General features: G+C 37.8%; 1 protein-coding gene across 1 annotated transcript in view; it reads left to right on the plus strand.

Moving 5' to 3' along the window:
- The window catches only part of CDH13 (cadherin 13), a 583915-nt gene that overhangs the window by 534869 nt on the left and 35484 nt on the right, over positions 1 to 13562 (plus strand). Inside the window, exons 12-13 of the mRNA XM_035902601.1 lie at positions 5366 to 5548; positions 6473 to 6726. Of these exons, the coding sequence (XP_035758494.1) occupies positions 5366 to 5548; positions 6473 to 6726 (437 nt within the window). The remainder of the gene's footprint in view (positions 1 to 5365; positions 5549 to 6472; positions 6727 to 13562) is intronic.

The following is a 13562-nucleotide window of genomic DNA, read 5'->3' on the forward strand; positions in this document are numbered from 1 at the left end:
CCCACCAGGGGCCCCTGGTAGCAGACCAGCACATTTGGTCTTTGTGCTGAGATGAAAGGTGACAGAAGAACCATCAGTATCACTTTGTTCAATGCACGAATGTTACACTAAATATTTCCACCTAGTATTTCACCTTTCTAGTTTGTGAAGTCTGATGAGCTCCGCGCACCAGATTACTTGGTTTATTGTCAGCCAGCAAGCTGGGCTTTGTGTTCCAGTGAAGTCCACAAGAAATGTCCATTACTGACATTTATGAGGTTCTCTTTCCTGATTGCTTGAGAATGCAAACCTTTGTGGTCACTCCAAAAATGCATTTGTCCTTGGAGATATTCCAGATACAGAGCTATGGAAAATAGATTGTTTCCTTAACAAATAACTATTGGCCACTCAGGTGCACACATACTGAATGACAGTGGGCGAAGTAAAAGACACAAAGAACCAGCAGATTGCAAGAGATTGTGTAAGCTTGTCTTCATATTTTCAAGAAAGTAGGCAGACAAAATATGGTTGCAAAAGTAGTGCACTGCAGTGGAGGAGGATGAATACAATAATACAATTTCCCTGGGGAATTTCTAATAGAGATGTGCGAATTAATATATCCCATTATTTCTCATCTTTTATGATATATAGATGGGGAAACAAACACATGATAGTAGCACAGAATACCTTCAACTGGAATGTCGGCCTGATAAATGCAAACTGACATGCAGTTTTAATTTGTTTGTTCTTGACTGGGAATCACAGCATGCAGAATCTTAATGAGCCATGGGGCAGTGATCACCAATCCCAGACACGTTCATCTTGCAGTGTGTTTGCTGCTTGTGGCAGCTCTTTAATTTGGGTATATTGATACCCCACTCTGAGAGAGTTTTTGGTGGCTTCATAAAGGTATTAAGGTTGTTACTGTGTGCTCTTGCTGGACAGTTGACATTCAGCTGGTTCTGATGCAGTTAAGTTTATTTGTTCCTCTGTGCTCTGAGAAGCCAGTAAATTAAACCTCACTTACTACAGAAGCTTTAAATAAGGTTGTCTGTTAAAAATACAATTTTCATACAGGTTGGGTACCGTTTCCAGTTTTGTTTGAGGCTGAGATGGGGTTAGTGCCTGGATTCTCAGGTGATAACATTTTATAAAGTGGTCTTTTCATGTATCTGCCCCATGGTGGGAATCTGACAAGACTGGTTTTTCCTGAGGCCCTGCTGATCCATTTTGCTGTCCCACCAGTTCACCATAGAGCTCAGTGTGGTGGAGGGTTTGGCTCAGTGTTACCTCAAACACTGGCTGCGCCAAGAAACCGCTACTAAAATTAAGCTATGTCTCAATATGTTTCCCCACTTGACTTCTCCCTTTAACCAGCCTTTGATGCAGGCCTAAGGGTTCTCAGCAGATACCTGCCATCTTGGATTTCCTATGCTCTGTAAGATAAAATTCCTGCCGGCTTGGAACCATAATTTTTCATTTTGTCTTCTCAAGCTTTGCACATAGTTTGGAGCAGGCTTGCAGGGAAGGGAGGAGTAGAGTTTGACTGCTGAACTGAGATTCCCTCTTCTGCTCAGAGCTATCCTGGCTGCCGTCACCTTGGCTGTATTCTAACAGAGTTGTTTTGAATGTTACTCGTCTCTTTGCCATCCCTTTACTGTCTCCTTTGTTGTAAGAAATATAAGCTGCTTGTTTTCACTCTTGGGGACCTCCATGCCTAGCGGAACCCTCTTTGTGATCACTCACAAGAATGCCCAGTGGTCAATATCTGCTTCCCATCAGTCCATCGTGGCAGCAAACATTGCTCACTCATTACATTTCCAAGTCTATTTGCACTTCCTCGCAAGCTACCCTCACGCTCTTGGAGGAACCCTTCATCTGCATCCATCACTGTATTTCCTTGGTGTCTTTCAGCTCCCTGTTATTAAACGTCTCATTTGCCTACAAAAACATGATGATTAAGACTGCTGGCTGCTATTCACTCAATGTTTCCTTCTAAGTTGCTATCAGTCTGTTGTCTGTCTTTCTGTATTTTTCTGTATTTTTTCATAAGCTTTTGGGTGCAGAAAAAGGGAAATTGGGTCTTTTTCCCCCCATGTTTATAAAACTCTAAATTACTAGAATTTCTAGGGTGTATGGATGATAAGCACAATAAATGACAATATGGCATATCGCTCCACAGAGCAAGTTAACCTTACGTATTCAAATGCTCAGTTGTAGTAAATGAACAGCTCCTTCCAGCCAAATGCAGCCCTCGCCCCTAAGGTATTTGCCTTCTAAGTTATTATTTTTAATATGGGTCCAGATGATAGTGGTTTATTTAAAGTACTGAACTCATCTATTTTATTCTTAATTTATAGTGGTGCTTAGGGGATACGCAGATATTTAAAAAGAGTAAAATCAATTAACTTGTGATCCAATTATTTGTGTTAGCCACTATGGGGTTTTATGTTAGAGCACTGGATCCGACTCTCCCAGTTAAGCACCGTGCTTTAAGAATGTAAACCTTTCCTTTTGAAATATGATGAACCTGTGGTTATCTTTTAACTGTTTGCAAATTAATTCGTATTTTTGTCCTTTCATAATTTTTAAATTCCTTTCTTTACTTTTGTTTTTGAAAGGGACCCTGTATAAACATAACAGATTTTTCTAAATACTAGGAAGCCCATTCTTTATATAAAGGTGGCTGAACAGCCAAAAGAGTTCACCTTCTGGATAATATACACTATATTTTTCTGGGCCTCTCTATTTCACAGCAGATACTTGTCCTTTGCAATCACAAATCTGTGATTTATTCACTTTTCATGTTATAAATTTAGAGTAGACCCATGTGACAACTTCTGTGATTTGATCGTTCTGCTTTTTCATCCATCTTGAACGGATTTTACTCTAATATTCCAGACAGCTTCAAGTACCCTCTGTGTTTATATGGTCTTTTTTAAAATGCAAAGAATGCTAGGGGTGAGTGTACCACCACGCTTGGAATTATTTGGCTTGGCAGAGCCTTTGCCTGTAGTTGTTGTCATTTCCTTGATCTGCAGGTGTCAGAAGCTCTGCAGTTTTATGCCCCCAGCAAGTCTATGTGCCTTTTCTGCACTACTAACTCACTGCACTTGAAGCTACTGAGAGCCCTTCCTAAATAAGGAGAAAATAGGAATGCAGAAGAAAGCCAACCCCAGCTGAGACATCCTTGAATTAGATACCCTTAAACTGACATACAGTATTTTTTGAACTAGCTGACACATCGTGGTAACCTTTTCCGTCACTGGTGGAGTAAGCATAATAAATTTATCTCACTGGCTTCACAATTATGTATCTGAATAAAATAGCTGGATCTTTAAATACTTTACCCTAATGGGTATTACTGTTCCCAAGGTGATCCAGGGAGTATTGACCAAGGATCAATAAGAATTGGGAACAGATTCCCAGTCAAATGGAAGGGTTAGATTCTTTAGGATTAGATTCCCTGAAGTCTAGTCAACATTTGTTGGGAAAAATTACGGCCCTTATGGTTCTGATGTCTCATTTTGTACATGATCAAGATGAGGCAATATGAAATAATACAAAAATATCAATGGGGCTGATCTCTTATTTTCAGTTAGAGTAAGAGGTGTCCAAGTGTGCTTTGTGCTAAGTGACGGCATTTTGTTGAGCAGGAAGGAATATGCTCTTGGTAATTGTTCCTCTGCTCTTTCCAAGATTCTTAATAGAGCTTTTCTTTTGATTTGTTTCAAAGCAAGCAAAAATATTATTATATTATCATTTAGAGTTAATTAAACTGCAAATGGGCTTAATGATCTGTCTGAAACAAAGCTCAATCACAACCTGTTATATATTAACTATCAAAATCAAAAGAATCTTTACATTCTTTGTTAAGCATACCAAAGAAATTAGAAATAGCCAATCATGAATGTCATCCTTTTATAAAATCAAGTTTGAGGCTGGAAAGCTTAAGCTGAATGCATACACTCAAATTATACAGCTAAATTGAAAAAGAGTTTGAAAACACAAGTCAAATCTTGTTGGAAGAAATGAAGAAAAAAAAAAACATAATCAAACACAGGAAAAGATGTAGTTGTCTCTGTATTTTACTATGAGGAAATCCATTTTACCTACCATTTGTCCAGATTGTGAAATCTATATGTTAATAAAATGCCGTTTTCTGGATTCAGTATTCTCACAAAATCTTCTGTAGCGTTATGACTTTGTGTGGTCTGTAGGACAGAACAAAAGACATTTAGTCTGTTCTGGTCTTGAAGCCTGATTTTTTTTTCCCTGGAGTGATATAACATCACCAACAATGTAGCTTTTAAGCAGTGAACGTATGACAAAACCTATTTGTCATTTGAGTTTGTAATTTTGGACTTTTGAAGGCTTAATCCCTAGAAATGCTAAGATTTCCTAATGATCTATAATGGTACTGCTGATGTTCAGCACTTCTGAGGATTAGGTATGTTATCATTCTGGTTTATCCACCTATAAAGCAGGTATTATCTTATCACCCTTATATACAGTGCTTTTAGCATGTCAGCCTCAAGTACTTGAAAGGTGAGGGGTATTATTAAGTCTGACCCTTACAAGCTTTTCCAATTATTTGTTTAATGTTTTTCCTACGTAAATAAGAATGATGTTATATGCTGTTTGTCTGGATAGTAAATTAGAGAGAATTTTCTCATAGGGCTTGGCTAGCTGAATGGTGCAGCAGTGCAACAAACTTCACAAGGTCATAAAAAATTCTTCCACTGAAAAAAGAAAATAACACTGACTTATAGTTTTGCAGACAAAGTGGTAGCGTGAGGTCCAATTATTTTTTGAGTCTCTTAGAGCAGCCGCTCCAAAAAATGGTATGGGAACACTTTTTGTGAAAAATGTTTTATGTATTGATAACAGTGTAGTGAAAAATTAATAAGCGGTGGGGTCATTTATGAAAATAATAGTCTGGAATGCAGAACTGTCTCATTTGTAAATAATAGTGCATTCGAGGACAAAAACAAGCTATATTGGCCAGCTTCCTCTTCTGCTTAGCTGAGTATAGTTCCCTTTCTCATAGCATGTGCGCCTATACAACACAGTATGTATTTTCAGGATTCACTTTTCCAGTAACACGAGATGAACTGTCATCTTGTGATCAGTATCTCCCAAAGCTTGATTCCTATCACATTGCTGCTTATCTACCACCGATTTAACGGAGAGCAGCCGTAATGTGCTGCCTTGTATTTCATGAGTGAGAATGTATGATTTAGAGCCTATAGCTTTCAGTTTCAGTCAAGGATTACATCTTTCTCCTGTTGTGGTAAATAATTAATGCTGTCTTGGATATTTTGTGTGTGTGTTGTCATTAACTGAAAACAGGAACAATTGCCTTTATGCTTTTTTTTTTTTCTAGTTTCAAGCCACAGTAAAGGAGGGAGTCACAGGTGTAATAGTAAACTTAACCGTCGGTGACAGAGATGACCCAGCAACTGGAGCATGGAGAGCTGTCTACACAATTATTAATGGAAATCCAGGGCAGAGTTTTGAAATCCATACCAATCCACAGACTAACGAGGGAATGCTCTCTGTTGTCAAAGTAAGAACAATCTGCTTTTACACTGTATTATTACTGTAAGGTCTACCCACTGGATGTACTGCATAAGAGAAGGTGTAGGAAGGAGAAGTTGTTCATAAATATATGGTTGGCTACCACCCCTTGTCCAAACAATATGTATAACCCCTTCTTCTGTCACAGTAACCTTACTTCTTTAGTCATAAGGACCTGCCCGTTGCTAACTGCATTGCCATTGTGCTTAGATAGCAGCTAGCATTGCAGTAAGCGTCACAATCAATAGTGAGATTTACAACATGGTTTTGTTTGTGACTGAGGGTACAATCAGAATTCAAGGGCCACATTTTGTTCTCAGAGGACACAGATGCAAATACCAGGGAAGTAAGGGATGTAGCTTCAGGCTGAATTGGAGAGCAGCCTTTGGTCCCACATTTCTAAAGTCCCATGAAAAAATTTATTACCTGTCTTTGTATGAAGATAATCCTATATCCCACACTTTAAAAAAAAAAGAAAATAGTCCTGTTTGCTGCCTGTATCAGAATTTTCTCTGTTTGACTTCAGAAGATGTATTTTCAATTCTAAAGACAAATGGAATATATTTCCATGGCAGTGCTTTTGATTTCAAGGTAGGAGTTAAGAAAATAGCCTTATCTTACTTATCATAAGTAGCTACAAAGTATGACTCTGTTTTGTTTGCTCAATGCATATTACATCATAAATAAGCATGTATATATGAGAACTAAATTATATTTATGAGGCATGGCAAAAAAGTGCGTGCTGTTGGGTAGAGGAACACCTCCATTGTGTCTAATGCTAAACTCTGACCAAGTATCAGACGCGATGAATGCTGTTGTCCCTCTCTGGCTAATTCAGTCTAACTTCTGCAAGGAAAAAGCACTAAATACTGTCTTTGCACCTTGCACACTGATTTTATGATATGTTTTACAGCCTTTAGACTATGAGATTTCGGCATTTCACACATTGCTGATCAAAGTAGAAAATGAAGACCCGCTGATTCCAGACATAGCCTATGGCCCCAGCTCCACAGCAACAGTTCAGATCACTGTTGAGGATGTGAATGAAGGCCCAGTTTTCCACCCAAACCCAATGACAGTGACAAAACAAGAAAACATCCCTATTGGCAGCGTTGTGTTAACAGTAAATGCCACTGATCCAGATACTTTGCAACATCAGACTATCAGGTGAGTGCAGTACCTTCTAATTTTCATCCATCAGAAAGTGTCTTTTGTGCCTGAGAATTTGGCTGCCAGTAGAGAATTAAATTGAACTTGTTTGGCGTCTACATAATAAGTGGCTTTTTTTTTTCCCCTACAATGAAGAGTTTCAGTATGATGAAAACAAAGAGCTGCATTAGATGGGGCAATAGTTTTCCAGGCTAGGAGATTACTATAGTAGAACAGTCAAGTGTCACGAGCAAGACATAGCTTTGCATAGGGTTTCTAAATGACTTTTAACCAGCTTGTTTATTCCTCTTCCTTCATGAGAGCTAGAGAAAACATTTAAAATTGGAAATGTGTATAGAAATAATTTATGGTTTACATATGGATTAAGTCAGTTTATGATAACTTATAACATCCTTCAGTGAAATAATGACCATCCATCCACGGCCAAGGGCTGAGAAAATATTTCCCAGTGAAACACTGAAGCTATGGTAAGCTAAGACTTGGCCTGGCCCAGATAAATTAAAGTAAATTATTATTTCTGTGCTATGACAATGTAATCCCACACATGTGCCACGTTGCAAGCAGCAAACCTAGGTATTAAGTGGTGCTATCACTTTATATTTTGGTCCTCCTGGTCCGGTCTTTTGTTTTTAAATTTGTTGAAAAATGAAAGATCAACCACTTTCTTCTCTAATACTAAATTGACTTTCCAGACAGCTTTTCTCAGCATTTGAGATTTGCAGATTAGGCACTAAAACTAAAAGTTACATCTGTGTTTAACTTTTTGTTCTTACTTGTGAGTCTAACTTCCCCTAGATATCAGTGCGTATGAAAGGGCATAAACATCTTTGTGAGAGTGACTTCAAAGCTTTACCTGAACAATGTATAATGTCAGTCTATACCATGGAGGTAGGATTATTTAGCAGTGGTTGTGCACTTCTTAAAGGAGGTCTGACATATGTACTGTTCTATGAAAAAAAGAAAGCTACTGATCTTGAAGATGTTCTCTGTCAGTAACAAATGTTAGTAAGCATGCTATTGCAAAGGACCGCACTGACAGCCTTGGATTCGAATGATGAGAAGGTGAATTTAAGCAGGTGAGTGTGCTCATCTCCAAGGAAGGAGAAAAAAGGCAAGGCAGACAATTAAAAGTTTCAATTCTCTGCATCACCTCAAAAACACCTAGTTAATGGAGTCTGAATAGTTCGGGTTTTGTCTATCAAAAATGCCTTTGAGCTCTGCTACATCAGTTTATCTGAAGGATGATTGTTAGCATGTGTCATTCCCCTTGTTTTCTAAATTTATTCATTTACAGACTGCATTTTTATTCTTAATTTTAGTTCTTGCTTTAAGGATTCCTTATTTCATTCACCGTGGTCACACAGATTTGTCTATGGATGCAAAAACTATGGAATTTCTATTACTTGTTAGATACAGCAATATGACCCTCAGCAGCATTACTGAGGTTAAGAAACGTAATTATTGAGGTTGTCCATAAGTTCATGTATTTTCATGGGAGATAAGAAAAGTCATACTAATTTTTGTAACAGTTGATTTTGTGAGGTTAGAAGAGAAAAGCCAAGAAAATATAAGGATTTGGTTATCAAAACCAACAATCCAGAAATTATTATTTGAATTTTTCCCCTTGACCCACTGATTTTGCTGAATTTCTCCTAACTACATTGACACTGAAATAGTAGGACATTCCAATGAGTTATTGAAAACTTGAAGTCAGCTTTAAGTATTGTCTGTAACCGGCTAAATAACATAAATACTTTTTTTCAGTCCATCACATCTCATAACTGACTGCAAAAGAACTCTCAAATCTTGACTATAACTAGCTCATAACCTGTAGGTTAGAAGAAGATAAAGCAAGTGCAATGGAAATCTAGGAAATAGTGGAATGATTCAGGAAAGGCTAATTTGACTACCTGTATGTCTTTCTTTTGCTAAAATAATAGAAAAACATAAAATAGGATTTTTAAAAGGTGTTTTTAATACTGACAGGTGTTATTGAAACACATAGCTACTAGCGGTGAAAACATAGTATATGAGAACAGCATCTGCAATTAAGGATAGTGTAAAAATTGCATGCATAAAGGTCAAAGCTACTCGCTAGTCTGGCCCAGCAGCAATGTTTTCTTATATATTCCTACAAGCAGGTCTGTGCTTAGAGTTTAGGCCTAGGACCAGGCCTTTTATAGAGAATGCATACCAAACAACAGAGTTCTCAGTCTATGCTGCTATAATCAGAGTCCTTACTATGGTTATATGGGTAAAATAAAGGTCAAGCAGGCACAATACAGATTTTCAAATGCAGTATTACACTCAATACGGATGACAATAAGCCAGCAGTGTTTTATGTCTGCAAGAAGCAATGAATATACCAGAGTTGCATGGTGTGTGCTGGGTGAACAATGTACACCACCCCCAGCAAAGGATATATCTGTGCAAAGTGTATGGACGGATGTAAACAAAAGAACAACAGAGAATTGGTAATGTTACTTTTTTCTATTTTCAACCTATAATGACTGAGATAGGTCTAACTGCAGGGATATTTTTAGTTACTTTTCTACATAAAACTTGTAGGAGGGGCTGATGGTTATTTGTAATCAGGAAATTACTCTATAAGATATAACATCATAAATGCATTTCAAGAACCATGAATAGTGTACAGAAACCATTTGTGCCATTGTCCACATCTAGATTGAATTTATTCTTTGAACGCTGCATATCTGAATCAGATTGAAATTACTGATCTCTTTGAACAATGTGATTTACTTTGTAAAAATTCTTAAAGACCACTGTACTTTTGAAGCAATTTTATTTCTTATTCTTCAGCTTGAAGTTTTTTTTTTGCAGACAGAGAAAGAATTTCATTTAAAAGCTCAAACAAGCTGGCAAAAATGTATTACACCAAAAAAATAAGACTCCGAGTATTTGTACCACTCAAAAGCACGTACCTTGAGCTCTAGCTATTTGTCTGCACATGATTAGCAGTGAACTTTTATGGTGTCGGCTCTTCTCTGATCTACTGACATTAACATTTCAAAGAAAGTCAAGGTAGAGGTAGAAGCGTCATTCTGGAAACAAGAACTGCATGCTCATATTGACCAGCTAAATAATGTAGACATCAAGTTTAATCTTACTCTCAAGTATACCTGTTTAAAACTGGGTTAACACTGACTTTAACGACCATACCCAGACCTGTGATTTCCTATGCAGGTCTGCAGTGAGTGTAGTGAGCTTTGACTATGGATGTTGACAAAAGGAAGGAGCGGACAGAACCAGTGGTTTTTCCTGAACACCTACCTTTGGGTGGAAAGTAATGTTTGTTCCGCTGTGTCCGCTCCCAGAAAGAAAAGAAAGCTGTCCAAGTTGGATCATGTTTCTTAGATTCATTAACCTATTTTTTTAAGCATTTAATTCCCTCTACAGTTTCCAACTTTTTTAGAATTAAAAAAATTAAAGAAATCCAGCAGGCCCCATTTTAATTATAACCCAACAATTTATTAATAGAACAGTAATGAAGTTTCTGAAATTTGATTTCTTAATCAGGATTCATTGTTATTTTTGTGCCAGATTTAAGAGTTTAATTTTGGGTGCTTCTTCCCAACCTCTGAAATTTTAATCAGAAGTTTCAAGTGTACATGTCAATGAGAAGTTAAAGGCCAAATTTAATAACATTTTCTACCTTGGGAAATTAAAAGAAGAGCCTCACTCTCTGAAATCCATTATTAACAGTAGATCTTAATTAAACACCATTATGGTCCTCAATATTTTGTCTGTGTGAAGAGATAGGTTTCAGTATTTTCTCCTTTTTTGGATTCAACAAGTCCAGGACATTCAATAGTTAGACTTTTAACTATGTGTAAATAAGTTGTTTACTGCAGTGTATTCGTAATTTTTAATTAAAGCAACATTGTTCCTTGGTTTCATGGTTTATCACGGCAATATATTTTTAATACCTACTGTGCTCTTGGACTTTAAATTATTTATGTAAATATATTATTGCAGTATTTATTCTCTGCGAGCAATGTGACTCTGCTTCAGAAATATGTTCACAAGAAAAGTTTATTGTAGCTCTAAAGCGTATCTAATTCATTAAGTAGAATTCAAATGCAGTATTTGAAGCTGGGGAACTTAGAAACAGAACCCAAACTGCAGTGAGTTTCATGGCAATATGAAAGACTGCCAAAAATATCTGAAGCAATATATGCAAATAAGATATATACTTGTGTGTGTGTGTGTGTGTGTGTGTGTGTGTGTGTGTGTGTCTGTGTAATTTTTTTATCTGCACCTGAATCCAGCTGACCCTACACAGTGTAAGTGGCTTCTGGAAGTGTAGGTACACTCGTGGTGAAGTCTCAACTGTTGTAATTTGAAAGCCAATTTTTTGCTTGAAGCTGACATCCTTTTATTTGGTTCTGGTCTCCTTAAATCACCGTTTCATTAATTTAGTGGAATTACACAAATATGTAACCAGTAAATCTCCATTTGTTTGGGATTAATAATTTCAGATTAGAATAGCCCATGATGGATACAGCTACCCAGCTGCCTGTTAACCCACAGCCTGGACGTTTGCTTGCTATAGCACTGCCCAGTATTGTACTGGCTGTGTGTTTGGTGGCTCTGCTGGTCTGTAAATGGGAGCAAAGTCATTTTTATTATTGTCATCATTTCCAAATAACAGCTACTGGTCTACCTGAAAGGTGGATAGACTCGGTTTCTCTTTATATAAAGTGCATTTTTCTATACTGCAAACTAAATGTACATACTAATGAGGCTTCATCCTTGGACATCAGACTGCGGGGATAAGGCTGAACCTAACAGACATGGAATTCAAAGTGATCCTGTTTGTCTATTTGTTATTTCACCAAGGCCCACTGGCCAATGGGCTGCCCATTGACTTTGGGAACAGGAACTTTTACTACTGGGCCACGTTTTGTTTTAGATTACATCTTCATAACTTTGGGGTGGGTGCCTATGGAGTTGGTGGAAGTCAGCAGAAATATTTCAAACCCTTATTGGTGGCAACCAGGATCTGCATAGTCTGTCAAAAAACTGATTGCCTAAAATTCTGTTAAAACAGCATTGAAGCTACACTGAAGTGGGATTTCTTGTTCAGGGAGTTTCTTCCAAATCTCAAATACTTGAGAAAAATAAGGAGAATTCACTGGAAAAACCAAGTTTACTTCTGTTACTTCTCTTTGCTGCCAATCACCACCCTTACATGTAGTGAATATATAAGCCATGAATTGCAAAGACAATTCAAAAAGCCTTTTTCATGTCTCTTGCCAGGATTTTTTCAGAGATCTTGACACCCCCCCCCCCCCCCCGAATGAGGATGAAGCTTCAAATCATATTCCTCACAAACACTTAAGGGATCAATTTTGCATACTTTTTTGCACATCAGGCCTTTTTAAAGCACTTTTGCTGCATGTGGAGGTCAATAAACTTGCTTTTTGGGACACGCTACAATCACAGAAGTACTATATAATGAGAGAGGATAGAAAGCCTTAAAGAGTGAATGCTTATGAAGTAACGCACTTAGTCATTGTTAAATATGTCTCCTAGAGTCTGAAGGACTCGTCTTTGATTCCTAACAACAGGAGATTTGTTTTCCTTGTGCAGACAGAAGAATAGTTCTATTGTTATAAATGAACGGCGGAGCCATGCTCTCAGCATGCAGCACCAGAGTTTTTCACTGTAAGTTACACCCAAGAGCATCTCAGGTTGGCTCTGCAGTTTTATTTATGGCCTGCCTGAACCCGGCCATTGGGAATTTGTAGCACATCACTAGATCTGAAGTTGCTGTGTATTGGACAGTGAAAATTGTTTTTCTTTTCCTTTCTCTTTTTTAAGTTTGAAGGAAAGCCAGGTAGAGAGAGAATCTGCTCAAAGCAAAAAGTTTTTCCTCTTCCGTCTTTCCTGCAAAATTTTGAAATACAGAAACACTGACTCTAGAAATCTGTATGTATTGAGGTATCTGGCAAGCAGTGCCGGAGAATGAGAGATGTAATCGCTTCTGAAAGAAAGAACTTGGCCAATTCCCTCCTGCTACACAGCTACCACCTATAGTTCCAGGTACTCACTAGTCAACCATTAGCTCAACAGTATCCTACACAACAGCCTTTTTACTGAAACTGTTTCTTCAATGTATTGATACTGTCTGAAGGTAGGCACTGTGATATACATGTTACTATCTTAGTATCTTAAGAGAAAAGGTAACGAAAAAATGCATTGCCTTGTTGTTGTTGTTTGAACAAACTGACTTCCAGTTCTTGTTTACTTAACGAAGTAAACAAACCCCTCTGTCCCCATATGGCGAACTCTTGGGCCTACAGCAAGATGAGGAAAAAAGCAAAATTGTCTCTGGAGGTACTGTACCTCCTTTATTCTCCTCTCATACCCATGACCACAACGGTGTAACTCTGGAAGGGTGTTAATGGCTTAAGAGTCAGATCAGGGCCCATTTTTCCTATTCAGAAGATGACTTGTAGCTGGCTAGCCCTTTGTAGATATATCACTGCAGCTGAATTAACATGAAGGAAGCAGCTGGTAAAAATAAAAAAAAAAAAAAAAAAAAAAATCCAACAGTCTCTGGTGGGAACTACTGAGATGAAACTGAAGAGAATAAATGACTGGAGTAAAACCCCAGTGCCAAGAGAATTAAAACATCTGCCAAACCTGGGAACCATGTCCTATAAAAGCTGTGGATGACATCTAATGCTGACCATTCAGGAAAGCCACTTTCAACTCTGTCGGCTTCAGTATCGGAGCTATCCTGTTACAGGGCCTCCTTTTCCTCAGAGTAATGAACAGATGTTGATAACCTGCTTCCCAAAGCCTTT

This window comes from Egretta garzetta, unplaced genomic scaffold (genome assembly GCF_000687185.1).
Source record: "Egretta garzetta isolate BGI_Z169 unplaced genomic scaffold, ASM68718v1 scaffold39, whole genome shotgun sequence".
In the NCBI taxonomy this organism is placed as follows: domain Eukaryota; kingdom Metazoa; phylum Chordata; class Aves; order Pelecaniformes; family Ardeidae; genus Egretta; species Egretta garzetta.